Here is a 26,868-nt window from a genome sequence, read left to right on the forward strand (position 1 = left end):
CGAAAGGCTTATGTGAATGTGATGAGCATTCTTAACTGCCTTCATATAAAATTGTGTTAAGCAAATAAAATTTAACAAGACTAGATCAATCAAGGTGTGCTGCCCTCCCTCTGTGTTGTTTACCTGTCTAACAAACAACAATGGTAAATACAACATCAGCTCTAGTGAACTTTACAGGTCAGACAACCGTCCCATGGATTATTATGGTCATTATTTAAACAAACAAAAACTTTTATCTGCCTTTGTGAGCAAACTGGCACTAAAGACAATATGTTGTTGCTGAAAGTGAGGTCCTTAAGTCTCACTGAAGCAACCCAGGCAATCCGACCGCTCTGTTATGTCCTCCGCCTGCTGCCCATAACCCCTTTTCCAGAGGGAAAACTGAAAAATTGCACCCCACGGTTGAATTTTCGACCACTCGAATTACTGGTGTAGCCTTTTACGCAACACCAGTGACCCATTTTTCAAGGAAGAAGGAAAGATCCAAGCTAAGGTATGTTTAGTCCGACCTGAATTGTTTTTACCCACAAAAATGGCAGAATGACCCAAAATGCACTCTGGCTTTTGCGGATGTGACGTCACCTGACAAAGACTGATAGTGAATGCCAGCTGAATATATATTTTCTTGTGTTAATTTTGTTTTAACTTGTTTTTCTCATTTTCAGAGACAACTTCTCTATTGTTGGTGTTGAGGAGCTGGAAAACAGCAGCAGTGAGGACAAAGCAGTGCAGCGACTTGAGTGCAAGGTGTATCTTAGATTTGAATGACAAAACTGTTAGCGTATGAGTTATCCTCTGTATGCCTAGTGCTTACATCCTGGCCTAAACATATTGATGTGCAGTTATGTGATGTTATTCCCTAATGACAGTCTGTGTAGTATGATGTCACTAGATGTGAGAGAGGACAACATTGATGTAGAGGAGTTCAACAAAATTGAAACTCCACGATGTACAAACTTATAAATGTTCATGGAATTTCAAGCTGATATCATAAAATCATTTGTCCTTACCTGCAATATTGACTGGGAAATCTGAGTGAATTCTGCCAAATAGCTTCACTCCTCAGTAAATACATTGACTTTGAGTTGTCTCATTGACGTGCTACATATGTGGTGTGTCAAAATGTGCTGAAAGGTTTCAAATATTCATGCTTAAAAATCTCTGTTGTCAATGGCCCACACAGGCAAAGGCAAGTACAAGTCAAGTTGAGTCAGACATACCCTCAGCATGTGGCATCGATCAAAGAACCTGGGAAATAAGATCCACAATGTAATAAGAATTATTTTCTTTTTAAACTCCTTTTCACTCATCAGTTGAGTTGGATTAACACTATCATATCCACCGACCAGTGCAAAGAAAGCTGATGGTTCCATTGAATAAGCTTTGGAAATTGGCATGTCCACAATCACGTCACATCTTATCACATCAAATATAATGCTGGGGTCCCTCAACAGACCCCCTAGTATGTCTTCAGTCTGTTGAGGACTCAGAGCTTGAATTCTGATCTGCAAGACAGTAGATGAGAGAAAAAACCCCATTTTGAAATAGACATACTATCCATACATCATGATATGGAAATGATGCCATGTTTATTTAGAGACACCTCTCCATATGCAGCCAGATGTGCTTGTATCTCCTGAACACGCTTGAGGTCTTCCACAGCCAGCTTTTCTATGTTATGACATTTGTGTCAAAAAGACTCGAAGCTGTTTTAAGCTCCTAAGACTCTGCATGTACTAATGAGGACATTCCATTTTGGCTTTCCTATGTAAGTGTAATCATTTCTACTATGCTTGAAATACTGGGAGAATTTGCTAAGACATTTTCTTTTTTTTTTTAAATTGTATCTTTTATTTGGAAAGGACAAAGAAAGTACATCAACATGATTTCATTTGAGAAAACACAAAAACAAATGACCTTCCAGTTTTATGTTTTGAGTCCAGAAAGTGTGCTTCACTAGCCACCAGTGCACGAGGGTCCAGAGAGAAAACAGTCCCAGGATGAGGGTCGGTCTTCACCCGACCTTGCGAAACCAAACCTCCTCTATTAGATTGAACTTCACAAGATTTGTGGTGAAATAACTTAAATGGAAACATGGTCATAGAAATAAGGACCGTGCTGCTAGGCTACACAAAAAGGGCAGAGCCGGAAGGGGCTCATAAATTCACTTAGAGAGAATTCTGATACAACTTAATGAGATAAAGAACATTTAGCATAGAACTATGAACAAAAAGTGTGTGTGGTGGGGGGGGGTCCGCTGCCACTGCCATCATAAAAATAAGTATCAAAAACCAATCACAAATTAAATGAGCAATTTATAGTGCCATTAAATCAGTGAGATCAGACAAAGTCTGCTCTCATGGGGGCAATGAACCAGTTATTCCAAATTTGGTAAAATTTGTCCTTTTGGATTTTTATTTGATAGGTCAATTTTTCCATCTTAAATATCTCCAAAATAATTCCAATCCAGTCGTCTAGAGTGGGTTGAATCGGGCTTAACCATCTTCTTGTAATTGTTTTTTTACTTGCCACCAAGAGTATTTGCAGCAACTTTATCTCTCTCCTGCATTTCAAAAAGGGAACAAGACCAAGGTACAAAGTATCAAAACTTAGGGGAAACTGAGTGTTAAAGACTGTATTTAATGAAGTCTGGATCCCCTTCCAGAAGACTTTTAGCTTGGGGCAGTCCCAGAAAATGTGGTAATGGTTAGCAGTTGTCGAGCCACACTGCCTCCAGCATGGTAACATTGCACCTTTGTAATTCTCCTGATATGGTGTCTTAAAAAATCTGATAATGTTCTTCCAGCAATGCTCTCTCCATTCCGCGGAGCTAGAAGTTGTCCACTGGAAGAACCATATTTTGTCCCACGCCTCCTCCGATATCTCAGTCCCTGATTCCCTTACCCATTTATCTTTAATGTACAGAGTGTTATTATTTTTGGCATTCGAAGGGGCTGTGTACAGCTTTGAAATGGACCTAGAAGGAACTGCGGTCACGGCATTTTTCAAGATGTGATATAATTGTGATTCTAAATCTGAAAAATCGTGCTAAGACATTTTCGTGGAAATTTAGGGGATTTTTTGGTATTTTGAGGGGAATGGAAGTGAACATTTTTCAACATTTTTCATTGAAATTTTGGAGATATTTTTCATCTATTGATGAGATTCATTAGAAATCTTTGGAAAATCTGACTTCAAATTGTTTTCATGTTTTCTTGAAAACAATTTTCATTTTAATGAAACTGAAAATTTGTTTTGGAAAATTCTTGGCATCTTGTGGACACATAGTCACAAGTGCATCCATTTCCTGAGGGATGTGGTAGGGGTGGAGTCAGACAGCAAATTACCGTTTAAAGCCACAGACACAGAAATGGCTCGTTCTGAGAAGGGCTGAAACAGAGGGCTTTTCAGACATGCAAAAAACAATACTGGATTGCTTTCAGCAATAAACTTTACAGGCATGTTTTAGTGACCTCTGAGAACAATATAAACTTGCCTTAAAAGGGAAAAGGGTAAAATAGTATGTCCCCTTTGACTGGGAGTCTTAATCGCTTAACATTTCGCCAGAGGGCGCTAGTGAGGTGGCAGAAACTGAGGGAGGGGAGGAAAGGAGACTCAAGTACTGTAAAAGTCAACTAGTAGCATATTCTGAGAAATAATGTTTAAATAGCCTGTATGCATTTTGGCTGTAATTTATAACTGCATTTCTTGGTGTGTGTTTTTTTTCTTTACGATTTTTTTCAGTTACAGAAAAAAAAAATCACACCATTAAAGTCAATCAGAATGAAGGAGAGTTACACTGATCCATTGAACAGTTGCTGTGTAGATATCTGTGGCTGAAAACTAGACACTCATTTCTCTTAAAATAATTCATAATGACTCTGCTGCCATTGCAAAAACAGTTTAAAACAGAGGAAATGCTAGTAATGAACTGATAAAGTGAGATTACTTAGTATGTTGACTGTTGATAAATGTGACGCAATTGATGAAAGACTTTCAAAAGAAAAGTACTGAATGAAATGAATTGATAGTAAGACCATTCATTCATAAATTAGGGAACATATTATTTGTGTGTTTCATTTTTGATATTTGCCTTGGTTATGGACACATATAAATTTTCTAGAGAAGGGTTCTACTTCGGGATAATAAAATCTTTTTTATACCAACGTTTGGGAACCTCTGCCTTCACACATACAGGTGCATCTAAAATAATTACAATAATGTTAAAAAGATTGCCTTTTCCCTTTGATTTAATTTAAGAGGTGAAACTTGGCTTGACACTAAAAAGACCACACTTGTAGACCATTTTCTGGACCCATCTGTGTGTGGTGGCTCTTAACACACTGTCCCCAGCCTCAGTTCACTCCATGTGAAGCTCCTTTGAGTTGTTGGGGTTGAGCTCATTCCTGTTGCTTATGCACCTTTTCTTACCACACTTTTCCCTTCAAGTCAACTTTCCATAAATATGCTTTGATACAGCACTCTGGGAACAGCCACACTTTAAGCATTCAGCTTCTGTGGCTGATCTTCCTTGTGGAGGATGACAACAATCGTCTTCTGGACATTTGTCAAATCAGCAGTCTTCCCATGATAGTGGTTGTATGAACTTACCAAGAGTGAGAGAATAAAAACTCAGGAAACCTTTGCAAACTGGACTTTTTCAAATGATTCTAATATTTTTTGATATTGGATTTTTAAATTTTGATAGCTATAAGCTGTAACAATCAAGATTTAAATGAAAAGGTTTGGAATATTTCACTTTTATGAGATGAATCTAGAAAATATGAAAATAAAACTTTCTCAGGCAAATCACAGGAGAAAAGCAAGATGAGATTTAAATTGAATTAATCTAAAACTAACCTACAATTTCATCACCTGACAAATAAAACGAATTAGAATTGAGAATTAATTATTTCGACTTTCTACAACCATAAAAGACTAGCCTAAAGAAGAAAAACTGTACCAAAAAGCATATCATGATTGTATAGGGTTTTTTTTTTCAGCCTAATGAAGTGACCTTGTGAAGGACAGTAGAGAACAAACAATGACGCCATCCACTACTTTCTATTGCACAAAAAGTCCCTCTTGTTGTGTTCACAACTGCCCAGCTGTCTTTTTCCACGTGTTCGAGCCTTTTCTCTCTCTCCTCCCCTTCTCTTACATATCCCTCCGTCTATTGGCCCTCCGTTCTGTCACTCAGAGCGTGGACGTGATGTCCCGCCCGCTCCACTGCTTGACAGTTCGCGTTAGCTCCTGACGTCACCGGTTCCGTCCCAACACGGAAATATGGAATAGTGACAGAAACGGTTGCGTTGCTGTGATTATGGCTTTGTAACTCTACAAGTAGCGTATGTTTCTGCGTGTTTCCCCTGTCAGCGCTGTTTTTACGATGTTGAACGGCTGGTTCTAACTTTCCAGACAAATGGACACTTCTACTGGAAATGGAGAGAGAGTTCGACCTCTGTTGTTAGTTAAATAGCTGTAGTCCTCGCGTTTGTTCGGAGCCATAAAAGAAGAGTTTCGGGGGTCATGGGGGCTCTGAGGTTCCTGCTGCTGTCTCTTCTCCTGCTGTTCTGGGAAGACAAGCTAATTCAGGTAAACTTTATTTAAAAGCCATATTATGTGACTGTGTTTGTTGTTGTTAACGCTGTTTGCTATTTATGCGCGGTGGAGTCCACAACTGGCATCCCACTGCGCCTCTGCGTCTATTTCAGGCTCGAGCGAAGTGACCATGATATGATAGGACGTTTGGTCCAAAACGCCCGAAGAAAGTTAATACTGCTCATGCACGCGCGCATGTTTTTAACATCTTAGCGGGTGCGCGAGACACTCATGCACTGTCAGTGTTTGCCATGTTGCTCTTGAACCACAGTGAAGCTCTGAGCTGCCAGTTGTCAGACGTTAGTGTAAATATGGGAGCGGTGAACACTCAAATAAACATGGACGTGCTCATATGGTGCTGATAGGAGGTGGGGTGCGTGGGTAAGGATATCCTGCTACAGAAGGATCTCTAAAATCATCAGAGCAGAAACTTACTGGTCGACCTGACACACCCACAGACTAACTCGCACACCCACTGAAAGACTCACGTAGACACACATGCTGTTGTCAGTGGGGCTTTTAGGATGGCAGAATTTAAACTAAAAATAAGATTCAAGTCCAAAACAAATTATAGGGGTACTTCTTTTAATACCAAGGCAACAAAAATCAAAGTAAAAAAAAACATCAAAATTGCAAGCAGTTCTTCACTCATTGTTTAAATTGCACATAAATGAAAAAGTTGCCAGAATTTTGTGTAATTTAATTTTAAGATACTTGTAAAAATCTATTTAACAGCTGATTTTTCAATCAAAAATTGCTGGCCCAATCCTACACACTGCACATACAGTGCATTCAGAAAATATCCAGACCCCCTTCCCTTTTTCGTTTTTCTTATGTTGCAGCTTGATGCTAAATTCCAAAAAATCATTTTTTATTCTCATTAATCTAAACTCAGTACCCCATCATGACAAATTGAAAATAGAATTTTAGAAAATGTTTCAAATTTATTTTAAAAGAAGGAAATAAAACATTTACATAAGTATTTAGACCCTTTGCGACAACACTTGAAATTTAGCTCAGATGCCTCACATTTCTCAGGGGTGTTTCTACTCCTTGACTAGAGTCCACCTGTGATAAATTAAATTGATTGGACATGATTTGGAAAGGCACATGCTTCTCTATGGAAGGCTTCACAGCTGACGATACATATCAGAGAAAAAGCATGATGAGGTAAAAGGAGCTGTCTGCAGAGCTCAGAGACAGGAATGTTGCAAGACACAAATCTGGGGAAGGCCACAAAAAAATTCTGTAGCAGTGAAGGTTCCCAGGAGCACAGTGGCCTCCATAATTCTCAAATGGAAGAAGTTTGGCACAACCGGGACTCTTCTAAGAGCTAGTCACCCAGCCATCTGAGCAACTGGGCCTTAGTAAGAGGTGACCAAGAACCTGATGGTCTCTCTGACTGAGCTCTGGAGATCCTGTGTGGAGATGCGACAAAGTTCCAGAAGGACAACCATCACTCCAGCCCTGCACCAATCTTGGCTCATGGCAGAGTGGCTGGATGAAAGCCTCTCCTCAGTGTAAAACATATGAAAGCCCACTTGGCTTCTGTCTTGTCACTCTGCCATAAGCCCAGGTTGGTGGAAGCTGCAGTGACACTTGAGGCCCGATAAAACTAACCATATATTTTCTAAACTTGGATATGACATGAAAAACAAACCATTTTTGAATGCTGGAGACCTAATACCGGGGAATTCTTTTTCCAGTTGTCAAAAATGGCAGGTGAACTCCTCCACACAACACACACGTGCAAAGGTTGCCGATATTTTTGTGCAGTATGTGCAAATCTATACTTGGATATGATACTAGCAATAATCTACCCATGCCTGTGTTGAAATTAGGGAAACAGAAATGCATGTCCTAAATGCAGGCAGTTTCCCACTCATAAACGTTTTTTTTAATTGCACTAAGGTAAACAATTTTCATTATTCTATACAATTTAAACTTTGGGATTCTAGTAAAAAGATACCTGTCTGCATTTTCTGCACTTTTAAACTTGGTTATGTTGGTAGAAAATAATCAATAAATGCCTTTTTTGATACAAGGGCAACATGACTTCATGACCTAAATTCTCCTACATAGTCCACATTTCTCAAATAGTGCATAAAAAGTAATACTGGCAATTTTTTATGTAATTGTAAACAGTAATTTAAGTAAAAATCATATCATGTAAATATCTAACCTTGCAAAGCAGATGGATACGCCCATTTCCTTGTTTCTCACTCCATCTGGCATGTCAGGTTAGTAAATACCTGATCTAACAGAAATGTGCTGTCTAGAGACCCATTATTGGGAACCTTCTTACCACTGTCTAAATTGGACAGATGCCTTGTGGTATTGAAATATTACCAGCATATTTTTGCAACAATTCCCAATAGTTTGGCTGCTGTTTCTGATGGCTGAAGATACGAACGATCCTAAGAAAGACATGGCAATGTCAGTTTTGTCCTGTATTGTTCAGTCTTACTTTAAAACATCTGGTGTTGAAAGTTTCAAAGTAATCGAATATTTTGACAACCTCAGCTGTGAGTCCATGCTTAATATGGTACATGACACTGTGACTGAACTCCCCATCAGACCGCTGATCTAAAGGTTCTCTCTCTTTTTCTGGTGACCCAGCAGGTTGGAGGAGTCCGATCAGTGACTCTCCCAGAATCCCTCCTGTTTGTGTCCACACTGGACGGTAATCTTCACGCTGTCTCCAAACAGTCTGGTGACATCAAGTGGACTCTAAGAGAAGGTTCATAAACATAAACTACAGCATTGTGTCACATTCTGTCTTACTTTTGCTAATAAAATGGCTCTTTTATGTCTGCAGACCCTATTATACAATTACCAGTCTACCTCACAGAGTGAGTAACAAGGCACACATATAAACATGCATGTTATGCAAAAAATGGAATGTTTTTATGTGTATAAAGTATCAGTCCCTTTGCAAGTGGAAATCTGAATTCGGCTGATTTTTTTAAATTTTTTTCTCAGGCCTAGTTTTCTCCCAGATCCCAACGATGGCAGTTTGTACATCCTGGGCGGCAAACACAAAGAAGGCCTTATGGTAAAGCAAAGACTGTGCTTGTGTGTCTGTTTTGGTGCATCGGTTTTTGAATCATAACCCCTCGTCTTAAATGTCTGCAGAAACTACCTTTCACAATCCCAGAGCTGGTTCAGTCAGCACCCTGCAGGAGCTCTGATGGTATGCTCTATACAGGTAAGACAGTGTCACTGGATTTTTTTTTAACATGTTCTTCCCTGTAGCTAGTTTACAAATATGTACTGAAATGAAGAATGCAACGAGTAGGATACACAACCTCATCTTACCATTGCAGGTTGTTCTTTAACCCTTTCAGACCATCCGTTAAAGTCCAATAAACTGTTCAATGAATTGTTTATGCAGTGCACAGTTCATTTCCTGAGTAAAGAGGGACATTGCAGCTTAGTCACTGTGATGCAACTTTGGCTGAACAAAAGATTATGGGTCAGATTAAGGCATGCAGACTTACTATCATGCTGCAAAATGAATTCCAGTTTAAGTATTGCACATGCTTTTTATTATATTTTTTTACATGCATGTTGTGGAGCATACTAAATCTCTCTCTGTCATACTAATGTATTCTGAAGTAGGTCTTGGAAAGCTGACTGTTTTACGCTTGTGCAAAATTAGAAAAAATGCTCAATTTGTCATCCACAAATGTGTCATGCATATTGTAAAATAAAAGCAATAAAAGCACTTAAACACAAAGCCAATTTAAAAAAATACAGGGCACCAAAACTTTAAATATTAAGACCAATAGAAAAGGAGAGTATAAAAAGCCATCTCTCAAGCAGACTCAAAGGCCAGGGCCTGCTACTGAATAGGCTTGGTCACTCCTGAACTTTAACTTAGGTCTCTGGGCAGTAAGACGCAACTGATCAGAGAATCTGAGAATCCATGCTTAAAATGTCAGCGCATTTAATGATTGAAAAATCAATAATAAAATCTTAAAATGAATTCTAAATCACACAGGAAACCATTAAAGGGAAGCTGAAATTACCAGACAGAAGATAAGCTGCAGCATTAAAAACAGGTTTTAAACAATTAAGAGAGGCTTGGCTGGCACCAAAACAAAGTGCATTATAATAATCAAGACATGTAGTGATTAAGGCATGCATTACAACATTATTAAAACATATAAGGGATTTAACTTTAGATAAAAGCCAAAGCCGAAAGAAGCTGGCTCTCACAACTAAGTTTGTCTGCTGATCCATTTTCAATTTTTTACATTATCACTCCCAGATTTTTCTTGGAGGGTTTGAGACATTGTTGAAGAGGGGACAGGTCCAATCTTGGGTTGTTGCAGCCTCCATGTGGTCCATATACAATCTTGCTTGGCAATTCAAGATTTAATGTCTTTGAGATCATCTAAAATTGTCCCTAAAGGGTTCAAAGCTTTGGTTTTCAAATTTCTCTCTGCTTTTCTGCACATCTTAGAAAGCACCTGTGTTCATACAAATGGTCTCTATTGAATCCAAAATGATATTAGTAAGCTGAAGTGCTGCTCTTTTTAACCACATTGCATTTGTCACCAGTTTTTAACTGGCAAACCCGAGGAAAGCTGAGTGCAATCTCATCTGATTTACAAAATGATATAAACACGTTGCAAGTGCATCAACAGCTCCACCTAAAAGGATAACACAACTTTGTTTTTGTGATTAATTGCAGTGTGGTTGTTTTCATTTTTATATTGCACTGATGGTAAAATTACTTTATTAAAGAAGACATATCAATTATCTATAATATGAATTATATACTATTAACATACACAATTGTATATGCTAATATTACTCATACTTCTACTATTATTAGAATTGTAGCACCAATGAATAAAACTAATGTTAGTCTGTTCATCTCTATCTGTCTGTTTCTATATCTCACAACCTCAACACAGGCCCTATTCACATTGTGCATTAACGTTGAATTTTTGGCATCTGGAAACCAAATTACTACTCTTTATTGCTTTAAGGTTGGGTCTTTGTAAATAATAAAACAAAGATTATATAGAGGACTGCTGTTGAGTAAATTATCCTGAGATAACATTTGTCATAACCTGATGCTATACAAATAAAGACTGACTGTTAATATCTAAAGTCAGCGCTGCTGGATAATGGTCATGTGTCTGTGCACCTGTGTGTGTCTTGTGTGGACATGAAGGTAAGAAGCAGGATGTTTGGTTCGTGGTGGATCCTGAGACGGGTGAGAAGCAAACCAGTTTGACCACATCTGCGTCTGAATCCATCTGTCCCAACACCCCTCTGCTCTACATTGGTCGTACAGGTATGTTTCACACACTCACACACATGAATGCATGTACGGTTTCTGTTTATGATCTGTGCACATGCTTGTTTTCCAGAATACATGATTACGATGTTTGACACGAAGACACAGGAGCTGCGATGGAACGCGACGTACAACGATTACTCTGCTCCTCCGTATGATGAGAAACAAGATTACAGTATGTCTAACACATACCTGTACACAAACTCAGTGACACAGACTCACAGGGCAGGTTTATTAATCACATCACGTTTCTGCAAACATGATCACTGAAGGCCCTGAAGTACCTGCTTAGTTATAGTATATGTCTAAGCATTTTAAAAATGAAAAAGTGAAGTTTCATACCTGTACATCTAAAACAAGTGTGCTTCAGTATAATCCAGCCTGTAAAGAATATTTTAAAACAATATTTTTTAAAAAATCTGCAAATTTATCATAATAATCAAAGGTCAACCAAGCTGTTGTTTTTAGTGTCAGTTTTTCCTGTCAGAGTATGTGCAAAAAGAAGGTATTTAAGTGAAGTCAACTTAGAGATCCATCCAGCAAAGGATAAAAAGCCCATGTTAGACTGCTCTTGAATGTAAAGAACACCTAAAAACAGGACTTTTGTTTGACTAGTCGGTAGTAGGGTTTATTGTGAAATTATGATAAGGGAAGCAAGCTGAGAGGAAGTCACACTCCTGGCTCCATTTGCATTAATGAACTAACAAAGGCATTTACGAGGACTAGCCATGTAGAGGCAAAGTAAGAAAGGTTCCTTCTCTATTCTAAGAGAACTAAGGGACTAAAAAATAAGTGGGTATACTCTGCACAACACCACTGGCTATGCAGCCTCTAAAAAAAGGTTTTCATATTTCTGTAGATCTGAATCCAAGTTTAATGAATATAGTTTTCAGTATTGCAAACAGAGGAATTTAAATGCAACCATGCTGGTGATAGTGATGGGGATTTAGGGTGCTCCACCCATATATACCTACATGAATATAAATCATAATAAGGATTTGGGTTTTTTTTCTTTAAACTTTGCACAAATGTCCACTCTGACTCAAGGATGAAGTAAATACATTTTAGTGGTACAGAGTCATGGTTAAAAACCACTTTAGTCCTTCTTTTTGACCCCTGCACCCATACTGTCTGGCTATTGTATACCTCACAGAAGCATATAATTGCCAGGAAGTAGTTCTAGTTGAACAGTTTTCCTATTTGTTCATATCTAATTGATTTTGTTTAATTTCAAAAACAGAAAATATTATGATAAAACACTTTCTGGTCAATATGAAATATAAAATAATGGGAGTAACAGCAAGGGACTGTTTTAGTAGAGTTGAGGGCTTTGAATCCCCACATTGAAGAGCACCAAAGGGACACATTTTTCAAGAAGACATAAGACATTTTTCCTGCACCCATGCAGCACTCCATGCTCCTGCTTTTTGATAGTGCTAAAGGACATCAAAAAGAGATCTGTCTTCAGCAGTGACAGCAGACAGTGCAGATGTACATCTTGTATGGATGGCAAGATTGTTCCATAACTTGGGAGCCACTGCCAAGGCTCAGTCCTGCCTCTGTTTGTTTTGTTTTGTAGTGTAATATTAATTTATTAGTAAAATAACCAGATAAAGTGGCACAAGATTAGGAAGTTAAATGAACTGAGCCACAACACTGGGAAATATGTGAAATGTTTACAACAAATCAAGAAAATGACAAATTGCTGACTTGTCTCACCTGTTGCTCTTTCAGAGATGGCTCATCTTGTCTCAAGCGGTGACGGTCTAGTTGTGACGGTTGACAGAGAGTCAGGTAAGGAGAGGTGTGTGGTTTTTACAAACATGAATACCTTTTTTACGAGAGGATTTGTGTGTTTCATAGTTTTAAATATACATTATCTCATTTCTGTATCTGTTGTTTTCAGGTGATGTCTTATGGAGTCAGAACTACGGCTCACCTGTAATGGGGGTCTACCTTTACTCTGGTGACTCACTAAGACACGCCCCTAAATTGTCTCTCGCCATGGAAACACTCCGTTTCCTCACATTCTCCTCTGCCAGCGACCAGGCAGACGCCCACTCTACGCTGAAATGGAGCTATCAGTTTGTGAAGGAGCAGGCCAGTGCACAGGCACAACTCGTGTAAGAGAAATTGTACACCTACAAACGCACAGAATCACACAGTAATTTATTAAAGTGGTAACTAGATATAATGTTTACATAGCAGGGTAGAGCTGGAACTGCTGTGACTGTTATTTTCATAATCATGCTACCTCAGGCTATTGTATTATGATCGCTAATATTACTCATTAAAAACAAACAAAATGCCAGAATGGCCAACACAACCACATTGGCTGATATTTGATAAATGCTGGTTGAAGAATGGGATGCCATCCCACAGCAGAGTGTGACCAGGCTGGTGACCAGCATGAGGAAGAGGTGCCAGCCTGTTGTGGCTGTGTATGGTTCTTCCACAGGCTACTGAGGCTCCTGTTTGTTAAATTAATCAATTGTTAAATTGCCATCAAGTCCACCAAACAACATCAAACAAGAGTCAGTGCCAGAATAAACGATTTGGTGGTGGCAGAGAAGATTTGGATAATACAAAGAAAAACAGAAGTCAGCTTTTATATCCTACAACAAACGTGGGTGAGATGCTCTATGAAACTGACATCATGGGCACTGCCAGTGCCTGTTTGGACACAGGCCCTAATACACTAAAGATGAGGTATTTCAAAGTGGCCCAGCCATCATTATGATCTGTACATGGCCCTCAGTGAAAAAGTTTGGACACCCCTGATGTAAATACATCTGCCTGTATGGGTTTTATATGCAGTGCATGATTTTGTTTGTAGATTCAGGGATTTCCCATTGGCCTTTTTTCCCAAATATTAAAATGTTGGGTTCTTTAGAATGGCACTGCTGGCTGTCTTGGCCAGCACAGTAATACTGAAAGAAATGTGACTTACTCGTCTTTAAATATTGGTCAATTTGATTTAAACCTTATTATTTTATTATACTGCCATGAAAGTCCCTGAATTGTAAGCCTTCTTTTTCTTTCGATTCCTCACATTGCTTGTCTTTAAACTACAATTAAAAGTTACATAACTGACTGCAAGAATTTTCTTATTCCTGTCCTTTTAGACCCACTCTATATGTTGGTAAATTGGACTCCCACCTGTATGCCTCCACTTCCCTCGTCCACCATGGCATCTCATTAGTGGTAAGTTTTAACATATAATCTATTTACTATCGTAGGAAAGCATTCACTCAGCCTCTTTCTCAAACACCTAGCTCATGCAGCCAAAGAACATCTTTTCCTTCTACAACACAGCAGTTATAGTTATTACAATGTGTCATATCAGGCGTATAAGGCTGTAAAATAGTAGCATTTGAGGTGATAATAGTGTAGCTGTTGTGTGACATGTTTTGTTTTGCTGTTGCAGCCTCGAGGACTAACCTTGGCACGGATTGAGGGTCCATCAACAGCTGAGGTGACGGTCAGACAGCAAGGGGAGTGCGAGATCACACCGTCCACTGATATACGCTACCCACCAGGAAGCACATACAGCCAGAAAAACCACTGGCTGCTCATCGGTAAGCAAAGATGCACATCTCAAAAACAGTCACCAAATCAACAGTAACAGAAAATAAAAGCAATGGAAAAACAGCCCTTTAAAAAGTTGTAGGACTTTGTCAAAAATAAAGCAGGTCCAGCTTAAACTGATGTGTTTCCCTAGTAATCATTTTCATATGTGCATACTATCAGAAAACTTACATGAACATTTCATGAACAGACATACATTACCATTATTTAAGCAAGAGGAACTGCATGTCCTAAAAGAAAAGAATCCACAATGTAATGTTTGCAGGAGAAATCTAAATTCTCCAAAATTTGACTCATTAGCTTGACAGTTTGGACTTAACTATATAGGCTGACATATGGAGACAAGGACAAAACTTGTCATTAAATTGAAATATCTCTTATTATTTAAAAAAAGGTAACACTATATTCAACACTTTTTATCAAACACAAACACCCTTACAGTACTAAAAGTGTTGTATTTCTCTGGATCAGGTCATCACGAGATCCCTCCGGTGGCTCACACCACAATATTGAGGGATTTCCCAGCCGGCCTGCAGCGCTCTGGCAAGCCAGTCATCCCCCCTCGACAGCCCAACTCCTCTCCCTCCCCAGTCTCTTCTTCCACGAACTACTACGAGCGCTATGTGAGTCACAGCAATCTCTGAGTGTAGTCTTATATCACAGGAATAATATCATACAATAGCCCTCTAATAGCAGGATATGAGTGTCCATCACAGATCAGCAATTGCTCGTACTGTAAACTTACAGTACACTGAAACATCACCGATAGAAAACTCACCACTTTTCCTTCGCTCCTCATCCCCATTGTTGTTTTTGTGTTCCAGACTAGTGCTGGTAGCCATGGCGACACTGATGCTAACAGTGGAGGAGATGATGATAAGAAACCTCAGAGACCATCTGCTGTGCTGCCTGTCTTCATCACTCAGGATCGTCTCACTCTGGCTGTTCTGACGCTGCTGCTGGGAGGATGGCTGGCCTTCGCTCTCACTTACCCTGTCGTGAGTGTTTGTGAATACACAAGACTCAGAATGTTAAATCAGTATGGTTTGAGATGTGAACAGGCTGTACATACTTAAACTACTTAATACTTAAAAATATTCTTTCAGGGAGGAACACTCTTGTCATACATTTTACCATTTTATTACAAAATGGATAGATGCTTTTACTTGGCAGAGAAGGCTCTGCTCAAAAGATGCTCCCTGGGTTAGTCAAGCAGCATGTTTGGACTTTCCAGGGAGCTCATAGCTAGAAACCCCCATATGGATAGATACATTTATTACAATGCATACTAAATACACTAGAAATTAGTTCAAAAGCAATTAATCTGTAGTAGTAGGAATCTGAATATGAGGGTGCAACAAGCCTTATGCTATAGAGGAGGAGGCTGGGGTGGAGGAGGTTAAGCTTTGCCAGCAGCAGCAGCAGCTGCGTGGTGCATCATATTTAAATGGACCACTGTGTTGAGAGAATGGGTTGTGATTGGCTGTGGGAGGCGATAATTGGGATCAGCTGGCCGATCACAGCTGAGCATGTGACTACCTACATGAACAATTGCTGAGCTTTATTAAATATGTAATTACCTATTATCAATGACTATTGATAACAGGAGGAAACAGATGTTTCTAAAACACATCACCACAGAGGGACACACATGCATACATTTTATTTTACTCCTTTGTCCTGAAACAGGATGGAAATCTTGGGAGAATCCATTGTGTTATCCACGGAAAAGGAGATAAATGTGTTGAAATCTTGAGAAAAAGATGGAAATTTACCTGTCATCACAAGCAATTGTTTTGTTTAAAGTGATTGTGAAGAGGTACGGTCTTGGCGATTACTCATCAAGCCTGTGCACACATCAGTTATCATGCCATGCCACCTCTTTCATCCATGCGAGGGCCAAGAAAATGTATTACACTACAGCACAGTACAGATCACTCAATCTGGTCAAACAAACTGGACTGGGACTCAGACGTGCTTGGGCATTGAGCTGATTGCCTAATGAAAATGTGTCCTTAAGTCTTCAACTGTCATTAACACTAAGTAAGAACAAAGAGCAAGCAAGAATTTAGAGGTGTCCTGTTTTATTTGAGTAACAAACTACTATGTTCAGCAATGTTCCCCAAACATAGCAAATAATGGTGCAAGTATGGATGTTAATGATGCTAGATTGATTAAAGATCAGCTGTCCAAGGTGATTTGTCCCAAACTGAGCTATGGAGATGTTTAATCCTGGAATGACCTGGCCGTCTGATGTGCTTCTGCAGCAGGTTCCAGACATTAACAACTGCTTTTTTTTTTTTAGCTGTTGTAGATAGGTGGTCATATTAGATTACATTTAAAACAGTTCTGTTTTGTTAATCCAAATGCAATTGTGTGAAGAGTAAGGACTCACACTCCTAACTTAAGATGAAAGCTTTGCTGCCAAGAAGCTTTAGCCCATCTTGGATCACACCTGACCTTGGCAGTAACTCCTTAATATTTATAGCTGACCTGTGGTAGAACAGCGACACCTACTGTCAGTACTAAAAGCTACAGTTTTAGCTCTTACAGATGTTTTAACGGAAAAGGAGATACAGTCAACCCATTGTATTATAACTTTAAAAAGTCTCCAGCTGTAATTTAGCCCCAATTTCTTACAAAACATGTGTTTGGGCCTGTGTGCATTATTTTATTGCAGCTCTGATTATGTTGAGAGCTCCCTGGTTTGAGCCTGCAGGGAGATGCTGGGAAGCTTAAAGCCTGGGAAAGAAACAGGCGGAAGTGTTTATAAAGTCACACTGAAGACAAGCGGATTGGAGATTTTTCAGCTTAAAAAATTCTCATATGAGAGAAAGTCCTTGGGAGATGGTTGGGTGGAGTTATTTAGGTCATATTTTGAAATATTTGTAATTTGAAAGCCTATTCAGGAAGGCCAATTGTGTCTGAGCCTTAGCAAAATGATTTTATATCACATTATTTGTGTTGAAAAGGTTGGAAAGATCAACTTTTTAAACAGTTTTGGCTTTCCAAAATCATTCTAGATAAAGAAAACCTTTATGTAATTAATCTTCCTGAAGATCCTGATACTGATCTCTCAAACTGGGTCTTCTTATGTTATTTAGTATGTACCATTTCTCTGTTTCTCCAGCGAGCAGCACAGCAGCTCAAAGCTCAAAGGCAGCTGGAGGAGGCCTTTGAGTCTCGTCTTCAGCGTATGCAGACAAACACACCGACTAACACTCAGACGGTGACCTCGGTTTCCTCAGACATAGCCCTTTCTACTGACACAAACCTCTCCAGCAGTAAGTATCTTATGAAATAAGCCCTCTGTTCGCTGCATTCAGACTCTTAAAAAGCAGTTGTGTCTTATATCCAGATTCTCTGCCTGTTCCTGCCGAGCCTCCACCCAGTCCTCACTCACACAGCAGCAGCAGCGCAGAGGTCAATAAAAATGGCACTGCTGGGCTAAAACCAACACCAGGTAGGAAAATAAACTGTTCCTGTTGACCCTGAGGTTAGTCTGCAGCCTGGTTTCAAGTCCACCTTTGGCTCCTTTCTCGCTACCCAGTCTTTTTCTCTCTTCTTTTGGTTTCCAACTCAATACACTGTCCTACCTTAAAAAGGCATAGACACCCAAAAAGATCTTTAAAAGTTGACCTTACATTGCCTCTTCCTCATGCCTGTCTTTCCTCTTGTAGAAGGAAACATTGAGGAAGTGCATGTGGGTAAAATCTCCTTCACCCCCACTGATGTTCTCGGGCACGGCACAGCTGGAACTTTTGTCTTCAGGTACAGATGGCTATCGGGTTTGTGCTAATTACACCATTTAGTTCAGAGCAGGTGGACTTTGCCAATCATTTTTAAGCAAATTTGTTCCTATCCTTTAAGTTAAAATTTGTCACCTTTAAACTCCTGAGACCCGAGTTTTTGTTTGGAAATCAATTTTAGTTTCCCCCACTTATCTGAGATAATTGGGACCTGATAACTTAAAAAAAATCAGCCTTGTCTTTGAACAGGAACTTTGTAAGATGTTCCTTTCCAAAAGCCAAATTCCCTAAATTAAAGAAAGATTTGAAAATTCTTCAATATATTTTTAAAGAATACCACAAAAATGACCCCAAAATTTCCCTAAGTAGTCCTATTTTTTTTTTCTTTTTTAGCAAAAATGTATCATAAAGCCAATACTACAATAAATATTTTCCTAAAATATCATGTAAATTCTTAGGAATTTTTTAAAAAATACATAAACATGAAAAATTCCCAAGAAAATGGCTGAAACATCCAGACAAATTGCCTGAAACCCATGAAAATTTCAAAGAACAACCCCTACCCCACAAATCACCAATCCAATTCTCAGAATTTATTAATTTCCAGAATTCACATAAAAGTGCCAAAAAGGTTTTTTTTTTCCAGTGAAACTCTCCATACATTCATATGCCCTACATTTCTATGAAAAACCTTTATAATTTCCAACTAAATTCCCTGAAATTATCTAAATAGCAAATTATCCCAACATTCCAAGCAAATAACCTAAACTTCAATGGAAATTCTGGACACAATGTTTTAAAAATTCTAGTAGCAGAAATAATTCTTATGCTGTAGAAGAGCCAAAATGTGATGTCCACATATGTATCCACATAGGGTCTTAGGGGGATAATTTATTAGTTATAGTTTTGGCGATGCTACAGTGAGCCGATATAAACATAACTATTATATTCTTGCCTTCATCTGAAATCCAACTGAAATTTTCTCTGGAAAGCTTGTTCAGTTCAGAGGAGATGTCTTAAAGCACCTTCAAGAATCTGAATTCAATCCAGATGCTTTTTTTGATAAATCCTCGAATTGACATGAGAACTTTCAGTCATAAGTGTAACTTTTTTTGAGAATGAGTCTTTCTAACAAACTACTGAATTTTACAAGGCTACACATTTTAAGAAGTTATGATGATGTTTTTGTGACTGCAGGGGTAACTTTGACGGACGTCAGGTTGCAGTGAAGCGAATACTGCCGGAGTGTTTTGAGGTAGCGGAGCGGGAGGTGCAGCTCCTCAGAGAGTCAGACACTCACCCTAATGTCATCCGATATTTCTGCACAGAGAGAGATCGCCTCTTCACTTACATCGCCATCGAGCTTTGCACTGCAACCCTACAGCAAGTCAGTGCTGAAGTTGACTTTTTTTTTTTATACTGAAATGTTGTTTAAAATAGCACATCTAAATAACACAGCGGATAAATGTTTGATGTGTTGCAGTATGTGGAGGATCCATCTCGTTTTCCGGAGCTGAGCCCGATAACTCTGCTGGAACAAACCATGTGTGGCCTCTCACACCTCCACTCACTTAACATAGGTCTGAGACAAGGCACTCATACACATATGAACAGTCTCAATACTTTCCACTAAGAAACATGTGGCTGCTAAAACTGCTTAACTTATTTAACATTTCTTCTTCCTTTTCTTATCTTTCTTCACCTTTCATCATCTTTGTCTGTTAGTCCATCGTGACCTGAAGCCCAGAAACATTCTCCTCTCTGGTCCCAGTGCGCTTGGTCGGGTCCGGGCTCTTATTTCTGACTTTGGACTCTGTAAGAAGATCCCAGATGGTCGCTGCAGCTTCTCTTTACGTTCAGGGATACCAGGAACGGAGGGGTGGATTGCTCCTGAAGTGCTGCGGGATACTCCTGGCAGCAATCCGGTAGGATTCACTCACATATTTCACAAAGCAGAATCATCTTTCTTTGAATTCTCATGACTTGTTTAAGCTAAATTAGCCTCCCTCCTAGGTAAAATGAAGTCTATCAATGATAAAGCAGATTTACATGAATTTGAATTTCTGTACAACATATGACGGAAAACTACTTGTGTCAAACCTCTTTTGTGTGCTGTTTTTTCTCCGTAGACAGCAGCGGTCGATGTTTTCTCAGCAGGCTGTGTGTTCTACTACGTGGTCAGTGGGGGTCAGCATCCTTTTGGTGATTCACTGAGACGACAGGTCAACATCCTGTCAGGAGAATATTTACTATCTCATTTTATGGAGGACATACATGGTGAGAAATGCTATAATAAAGTTTTTTATTAGATTCTGTACAATTTCAAAGTCTTAAATCCCTCAACATATCTGCACAAGATGGTCAAAATTGATTTTCCTTGTAAATTTATTGGCTCATGCCAAATTATATTGCCCTGTATAATCTTACTTCCTTGAAAATATGCTCAATCTGTTGGTGTTACAAGCCTCCTAGTGTCTCTCTTTTATTCTTTGATTGTAGTTGTTGCTGTCTGTATTTTAGTCATTAATACCAGCACAGATTTACCACCAGCTTAAACTTTATAATACATGTAAACCTCACAACAGTTTCTTTCTCAAATCAGATGACGTCATAGCACAGGATCTGATTGAACAAATGATCCATGCCGAGGCTGTGTGCCGCCCCTCCACCGCCTGTGTGCTCAAACATCCGTTCTTCTGGAGCCCCGAGAAGCAGCTGCTCTTCTTCCAGGTGTGTTATGAAGCTAAACATAACAGCATAAAACTCTTTAATTAATGTTTTTATATGTTATAATAAGATTCAAAACAAAATTTAGGTAAGATTTTTTTATCGTGAATTATGTGACAGTGGCCTGGGTCTAATATTAGGTTTTGTTGTGTATTTTCTTGTGCAACTTCATGTTGGTCAGTGGATTTGTGTAACTTTTGATTTGTGAATGCAGGATGTGAGTGACCGCATAGAGAAGGAACCAGCAGACAGTCAGATTGTGATCAGACTGGAGACTGCCGGTAGATCAGTGGTCCGAACCAACTGGAGGATGCATATCTCTGTGCCGCTACAGACAGGTACTGTCACCTAGAGCTGTGTTCCCACTGAAGGAACTTTTCCCAGGAACTATGGACTTTATTTGGTGCTTTAAAGATTTTCCGCTAGGGTGTTGTACTAGTAGTAGTAGTGTTAGTACTTTCTTTGAGTAGAGTGTGGGAATACAGTGCTGAACATTTTTTATTTGTCAAGTTTTGCAACATTCAGAAGACTGTTCATCTCATCAGCAGTCAACTTTGCCTGAACCTACCAGGTTTTCAGACTTCACTTAGTAGCTTTTAGTGGAAACTCAGCTACAGTATCACACCACTGCACTGTTCTTCAGTCAATCTTTTCTGTGCACATTTTAGACTTGAGGCGGTTCAGGACGTATAAAGGGAACTCAGTCAGAGATCTACTGAGAGCCATGAGGAATAAGGTCAGTGCATGTTCTTACACTCTAAAATGTTATCCTCAAGTAGAAACACTTCTACATTTCTATTTTTTTTCCCCTTTTTTATTTTAACATTTTCTTCACAGAAGCACCACTACCACGAGTTGCCCCCAGAGGTGCAGGAGACTCTCGGTGAACTGCCCGAAGGCTTCATCAGCTACTTCACCTCACGGTTTCCACGGTTACTGATGCACACACACGCTGCTCTGCGCATCTGCGCCCAAGAGAGACTGTTTCACCCCTACTATCTGCCCCCCAACGCCAAATAGCATTAGCTCGACCCTGCACTCCTACACACGCTGTACGTGGGTAGACTGCTCTGATAAACTACAGCGTTTCCTGACAGCACCCCATTATTGCTTTTGTAAAGCCCAAACTGTTTTAAGAAGGGAGATACAGTGCTGTGAAAAAGTTTTTTATATGCCTTCGGTTTTATTTTATACATACTATTTATTTTTGTGCAGCTTTTGATCGAGAAATATTTTTGAAAACTGAACATCAAAGCAGAAAGGTCCAGAACACGCCAGCACAGCGATAAACACATGTATTGGTGAAAAAAGTTATTAGAAATGTATCTTTTTAAAATATCTTTTATCTTTCTTCCAACAAATCACATAAAATGAGAAATTTATACTCACCAGCCACTTTATTCAGTACACCATTTCAACTGCTGATTAGCCAGAGCATATCCAATCTAATCAAGCAATCGCACAGCAGCAACCATCGTATTTAGGCATGCTGACATGGTCAAGATGATGCAAACAGACAGGCTGGTCTGAGTATTTCACATACTGCTTATCTACTGCGATCATCACGTAGAATCATCTCTAGGGTAGAAAAAAAAACATTTTCTTATCTGAAAAAGAGAGAATATCCAATGAGCAGCAGTTCTCTTGGCAGAAAATCCTTGTTTATGGCAGAGGTCAGGAGAGAATGACCAGACTGGTATTAGCTAATAGAAAGGCAACAATAACGTATATCTCTGAATGCACAACATCTTGATTCTGCTGCAACATTCAAATGGTAAGTTGGAATTTGGTATAAACAACATGAATGCCTGCCAGACCATTAACAGCCTCGGCTGTTCAAAGTCACTTAAATAAATGCTTTTTCCTATCCTGATCCCTGATTTAAAATAATTTGAACTCCTCCCCGGGTGTGCTCGAGCCTTGCTACCTTCCTTCCAACATCATCATGTCAGTCATGATGGCTGGCCAAGTACCACCGTAGTCTGTCCTGCTAAAGGTCATGGAACTGTGATCACCTAATCTGACACTGTGACCTTTGTAACAGACAAAAAAATACACAATTCCTTAATCAATAATTTATCAACATATGTTTCTCTAAAAATGGAAAGATTAATTCTTCCTTAGCATTTTAAGAAGTTCCTCTTAACATACAAAGCACTTGATTTTTCTGTCCTTAACAACTTGCTTTGTCTTGAGGGAACAAAATCTTTGTTAGAGATCTCATGTTGAACAATAAGATGATTCAGACAAAAATAAAAGGAAGAGCTATATAAAAGCTAGAGTTACCCAGAGGCTAGAGATGTAACTTAGAAAAGAAACAACGACTCTCTTCAGACCTCCCCATTTAACAACCTTTTAAACCTGCCGAGGCATCGCTCTGCCCGCTGAATCAGCTGATGCAAGGAGATTTTCCATCCATATTTTGCATTGTGGTCTTTTTTATTTTGATTAAAGTTTTGTCTCATTAGCAGAGAAACCTGTTAAAATTGCCTGGTGAACTAGTGTTTACTCCTTTTTTCCTAAAATAGTCTGGACACTGTAAAATGTTAGAAAATCAAAATTATTTTAAAAATAGTTTTAGCAATCAAATTTTGTTGTTGTGCTTTTTAAAATCAAATGTAGGATTTCAGGGCACTGAATGGCCTAACAGTTAGGCCACTTGCTCATTTTTAGAAGATATATTTTTGAGCTTTTTATGCTTTTATTGACAGAGGAGGACAGAGTCATGGATGAGAGTGTGGGGGAGAGACATGTGGGAAAGGAGCCACAGGCAGGACTTGAACTGGGGCTGCCTGCACACATGGGCACCAGTAGGCCATCTGGGCCCCAGTTTTGCACATATCCACATGGGCGGCCTGGTTCCGAATGCAGCCTCTAGCGTTCTCTCTTGGCACTTTCTCTGTGAATACCCATCCACTTCCCTAGCAAATAGAGGCAATCTTTAAAATAGGGTAAATATGGGGCTGTAATGTTTTAAAGATCCTCACATTTTTTTTACATTTTACACGATGTCCTAACTTTTTCAGGAAAGAGGGGTGAAGAAAAAACATTTTCTTATCTGATAAATTTGCTCTTAAACATATCCCATGTTTATTTGTTTTCAGCTAATGCTAAAAGATGTAATTAAATCTAGACAAATGTTACAGTCTAACGTTCCTACAGTGCCCATAAAAAATATTCACCCCCCTTGGATGTTTTACCCTTTCAATGATTTTATAAATCGGTCATGGTCAGTGTAATTTGACTTTCTTGACCAAAAAACAAAAGAAAAACCTCTTTATGTCAAAGAGAAAACAGATTTCTACAACAAAATGTTGTGAAATAAAAATATGCAAGGTCAAATAAGTGACAGCATAAATATTCAACCCCTTTTAAAGTGGCTGACCTAATTCAACAGAGGTCCACCCAAGTGGTGTCAGTAGTCTCACGGTGAGTGAAATGGGGATCACCTGAGTGCAGTGAATGTGTCTCAAGTGATTGTAGTATAAAGACACTTTTGTCTGGAAGGTCCAGACACTTGTTAATTAGGATTCACGGCTATCATTGCACCATGAACACAAAAGAACTCTCCAATAAATTTAAAGAAAAGGTTGCTAAAAAAGCAAAAGTAAGGTGATTGATACAAAAAAAATTCCAAGGCACTGAACATCCCTGAGTGCAGTAAAGAAATGGAAGAAATACGGCACGTGTAAATCTGTCTAGATCAGGCTATCCTATGATGCTAACATGCTATGTTTTGAGGACACCAAAAACTTGAAATCACCATTAACAACACCATCCCCACTGTGACGCACGGTGGCAGCATCATGCTGTGGGGATGCTCCTTGGCAACCTCACAGAGCTAGAGCAGTCTAGTAAACATCAATTAAGGTGTAAAACATCCAAGAGGGTATATTATTTTGTTGGCACTTTACATGCAACACGTTAAGAACTTAAAGAACCCCACAGCCCCGGTGTGAGAAGCTCAAACTTTGTCACAGCACTGTAGATAATGCAAACACTGGACTACAGCTTTCATTAAAAGCTCATTTTGTGTTGCTGTTACACATGCAGGGTTGCAGAAATGCATGTTTAAAAAATCTGTCAGTAAGAGTTTACTTCCTCCGTGTCACTGCTTCAAAGAAAATGCCAAAGACTCCACTGAATGTACTTTGCTGTTTGTTTTTTCATGTGTTTAATGTTTAAGTGCTTTGTTAATTGTAGCTACACTGACTGAAGATTGTACTGAGAATTATTTGTCACTTATGCAATAATGGGAAGAGCTTTGTCCTTTTACATTTTAACAAAAACTTTTTTAAAGACTGTTTTTTTTAACAGAAATGAATATTTCAACACTCCTGAACGTTGGCATTACTCAGACTCTCAGAACCACTTGAAATCTCTCCCTGTGACTACTGGATGAAGGTTTGTTTATTGGTCTGCTGTAGAGTGAATGATAAAGAATAACACCTTTTGTACTTTTTGAATGAGTGGATTAAATCTATGCTTTGGGTGTGCCAAAGAAAAATGTTTATTAGGCCTTGTTGTCGATTTTTAAATGCAGATATAACACGTTTTATGATACGTTTATTTATCAGTCACTTCTAAATAAAATGAAGAGTAAGATCTTATGGGCAGATTCCCAAAAGCAAGGCTACAGGTTTCCCTGATCATCAGGATCTATGAACTACACCTGTGATGTTCTTCCACAGCTGATGGCTGATGACAAATACATAAATGGTAAACATACTGACCACCCAAATTGTGCCAATATCTCAATTAATAAACACTCTGAACAGTATGAGGCTAATGGGGGCCAGAGCCTGCCTTGAAATCTGCAATCCTAAACAATTCATGCTCCTTTGTCAAAGCTTCTCATAGCCCGGAGCCCTACATAAACAGGGTATCCGCAGGGTCTTGAGAAGTATTAAAAGGTGATAAATTAATTTTGGGAAAATTAAGACCCTTAAAAAGTATTAAAAAGTCTTATCATGACTTTATAAAGTCTTAAATTTTTAAAGTATTTTTTCTGAATTAGCTGTCCAAGAGTTTGAGTCCCAAAAACATCGTAAAAGTGTGTGAATTTATTGATTTTTATTAAAAAAAAGATGAAGAGGTACATAAAAAACTAGGCTATTGTGAGTGCGTTCATAAATTGTCTCTGAGAGCGCCAGAGCGAGCTATATCACTAATGTGAATGGTTACAGCTTGAAGTGGCGGTGAGGTATTAAAAAATATTGAGAAGGTCTTGAAAAAGTCTTAAAAAGGTATTAAAATTAACTTCAAGATTCCTGCATATACCCTGATAAAGGCCTACGTCCAGCGGCATCTCAAGTATGACTCTACAAGCTGAAATGATGCAGACCAAAATCCCTGTGGTTGGTTAGCACTGGTAAATCACACTCTGAGAATGTCTACCAGTAAATTGTGTGCACTCTAGTGTGAGAGAAATGGCTGCAGATGGCAGATCAAGCAACTTCCAAGTAGTGTTTGGGCAGAGTATAGCAGCACAACACAGATACGCCAATGCAAAAGTATGTAGTGCTCACAACAGCATAGGACATGGCATAGCAACAGCTTAGAGTGGATGGTTTGGTGCCAAAATGAAGCTGCCGTGTCGTTCCCATAGGAGAAGAAACTGAGACTGTGTTTGTAGATGATCTCACCAAGGAGAGCACAGAAATGGCTTTTATTTCCCGTTTTTAAAGAGCTGTGTATGTCAGTATAAAAACCCATCTTTTTTCCTAATAGATTTCTTTATTTCATGAAAATGTGAGTAAAGAGCCATGAACCAGTGTCTGGAACAGCAGCTGTAAGGTTTGCATAAACACATCAGTACATGTTGCACAATGGCGACCTTGCAGACTAGGTTCAGACTGTTCACTTTAATCATAAAAGACTCTCGTATAC

At 39.0% G+C, this 26,868-nt stretch overlaps 1 protein-coding gene across 2 annotated transcripts; it reads left to right on the forward strand.

Annotated features, from left to right (window-relative positions):
• The first annotated feature begins 5,283 nt into the window (after positions 1–5,283).
• ern2 (endoplasmic reticulum to nucleus signaling 2) lies at positions 5,284–25,524 on the forward strand. 2 transcript variants are annotated; one of them, XM_041785253.1, is made up of 24 exons: positions 5,284–5,595; positions 8,221–8,341; positions 8,420–8,453; positions 8,584–8,656; positions 8,737–8,809; positions 10,790–10,912; positions 10,989–11,090; positions 12,650–12,709; positions 12,822–13,038; positions 14,041–14,119; positions 14,343–14,493; positions 14,975–15,126; positions 15,328–15,501; positions 17,634–17,787; positions 17,862–17,966; positions 18,184–18,274; positions 19,450–19,639; positions 19,736–19,832; positions 19,978–20,177; positions 20,382–20,529; positions 20,855–20,982; positions 21,194–21,317; positions 21,648–21,715; positions 21,817–25,524. In XM_041785253.1, the coding sequence occupies exons 1-24, from the start codon at positions 5,530–5,532 to the stop codon at positions 21,997–21,999; spliced, it is 2,913 nt and encodes a 970-aa protein (XP_041641187.1). In that variant the 5' UTR covers positions 5,284–5,529; the 3' UTR covers positions 22,000–25,524. The 2 variants fall into 2 exon arrangements, with proteins under 2 accessions (XP_041641187.1, XP_041641188.1); XM_041785254.1 differs by having other exon boundaries at positions 8,224–8,341.
• Positions 25,525–26,868: the final 1,344 nt, after the last annotated feature.

Source organism: Cheilinus undulatus, linkage group 4 (genome assembly GCF_018320785.1).
Source record: "Cheilinus undulatus linkage group 4, ASM1832078v1, whole genome shotgun sequence".
NCBI classification, from domain to species: domain Eukaryota; kingdom Metazoa; phylum Chordata; class Actinopteri; order Labriformes; family Labridae; genus Cheilinus; species Cheilinus undulatus.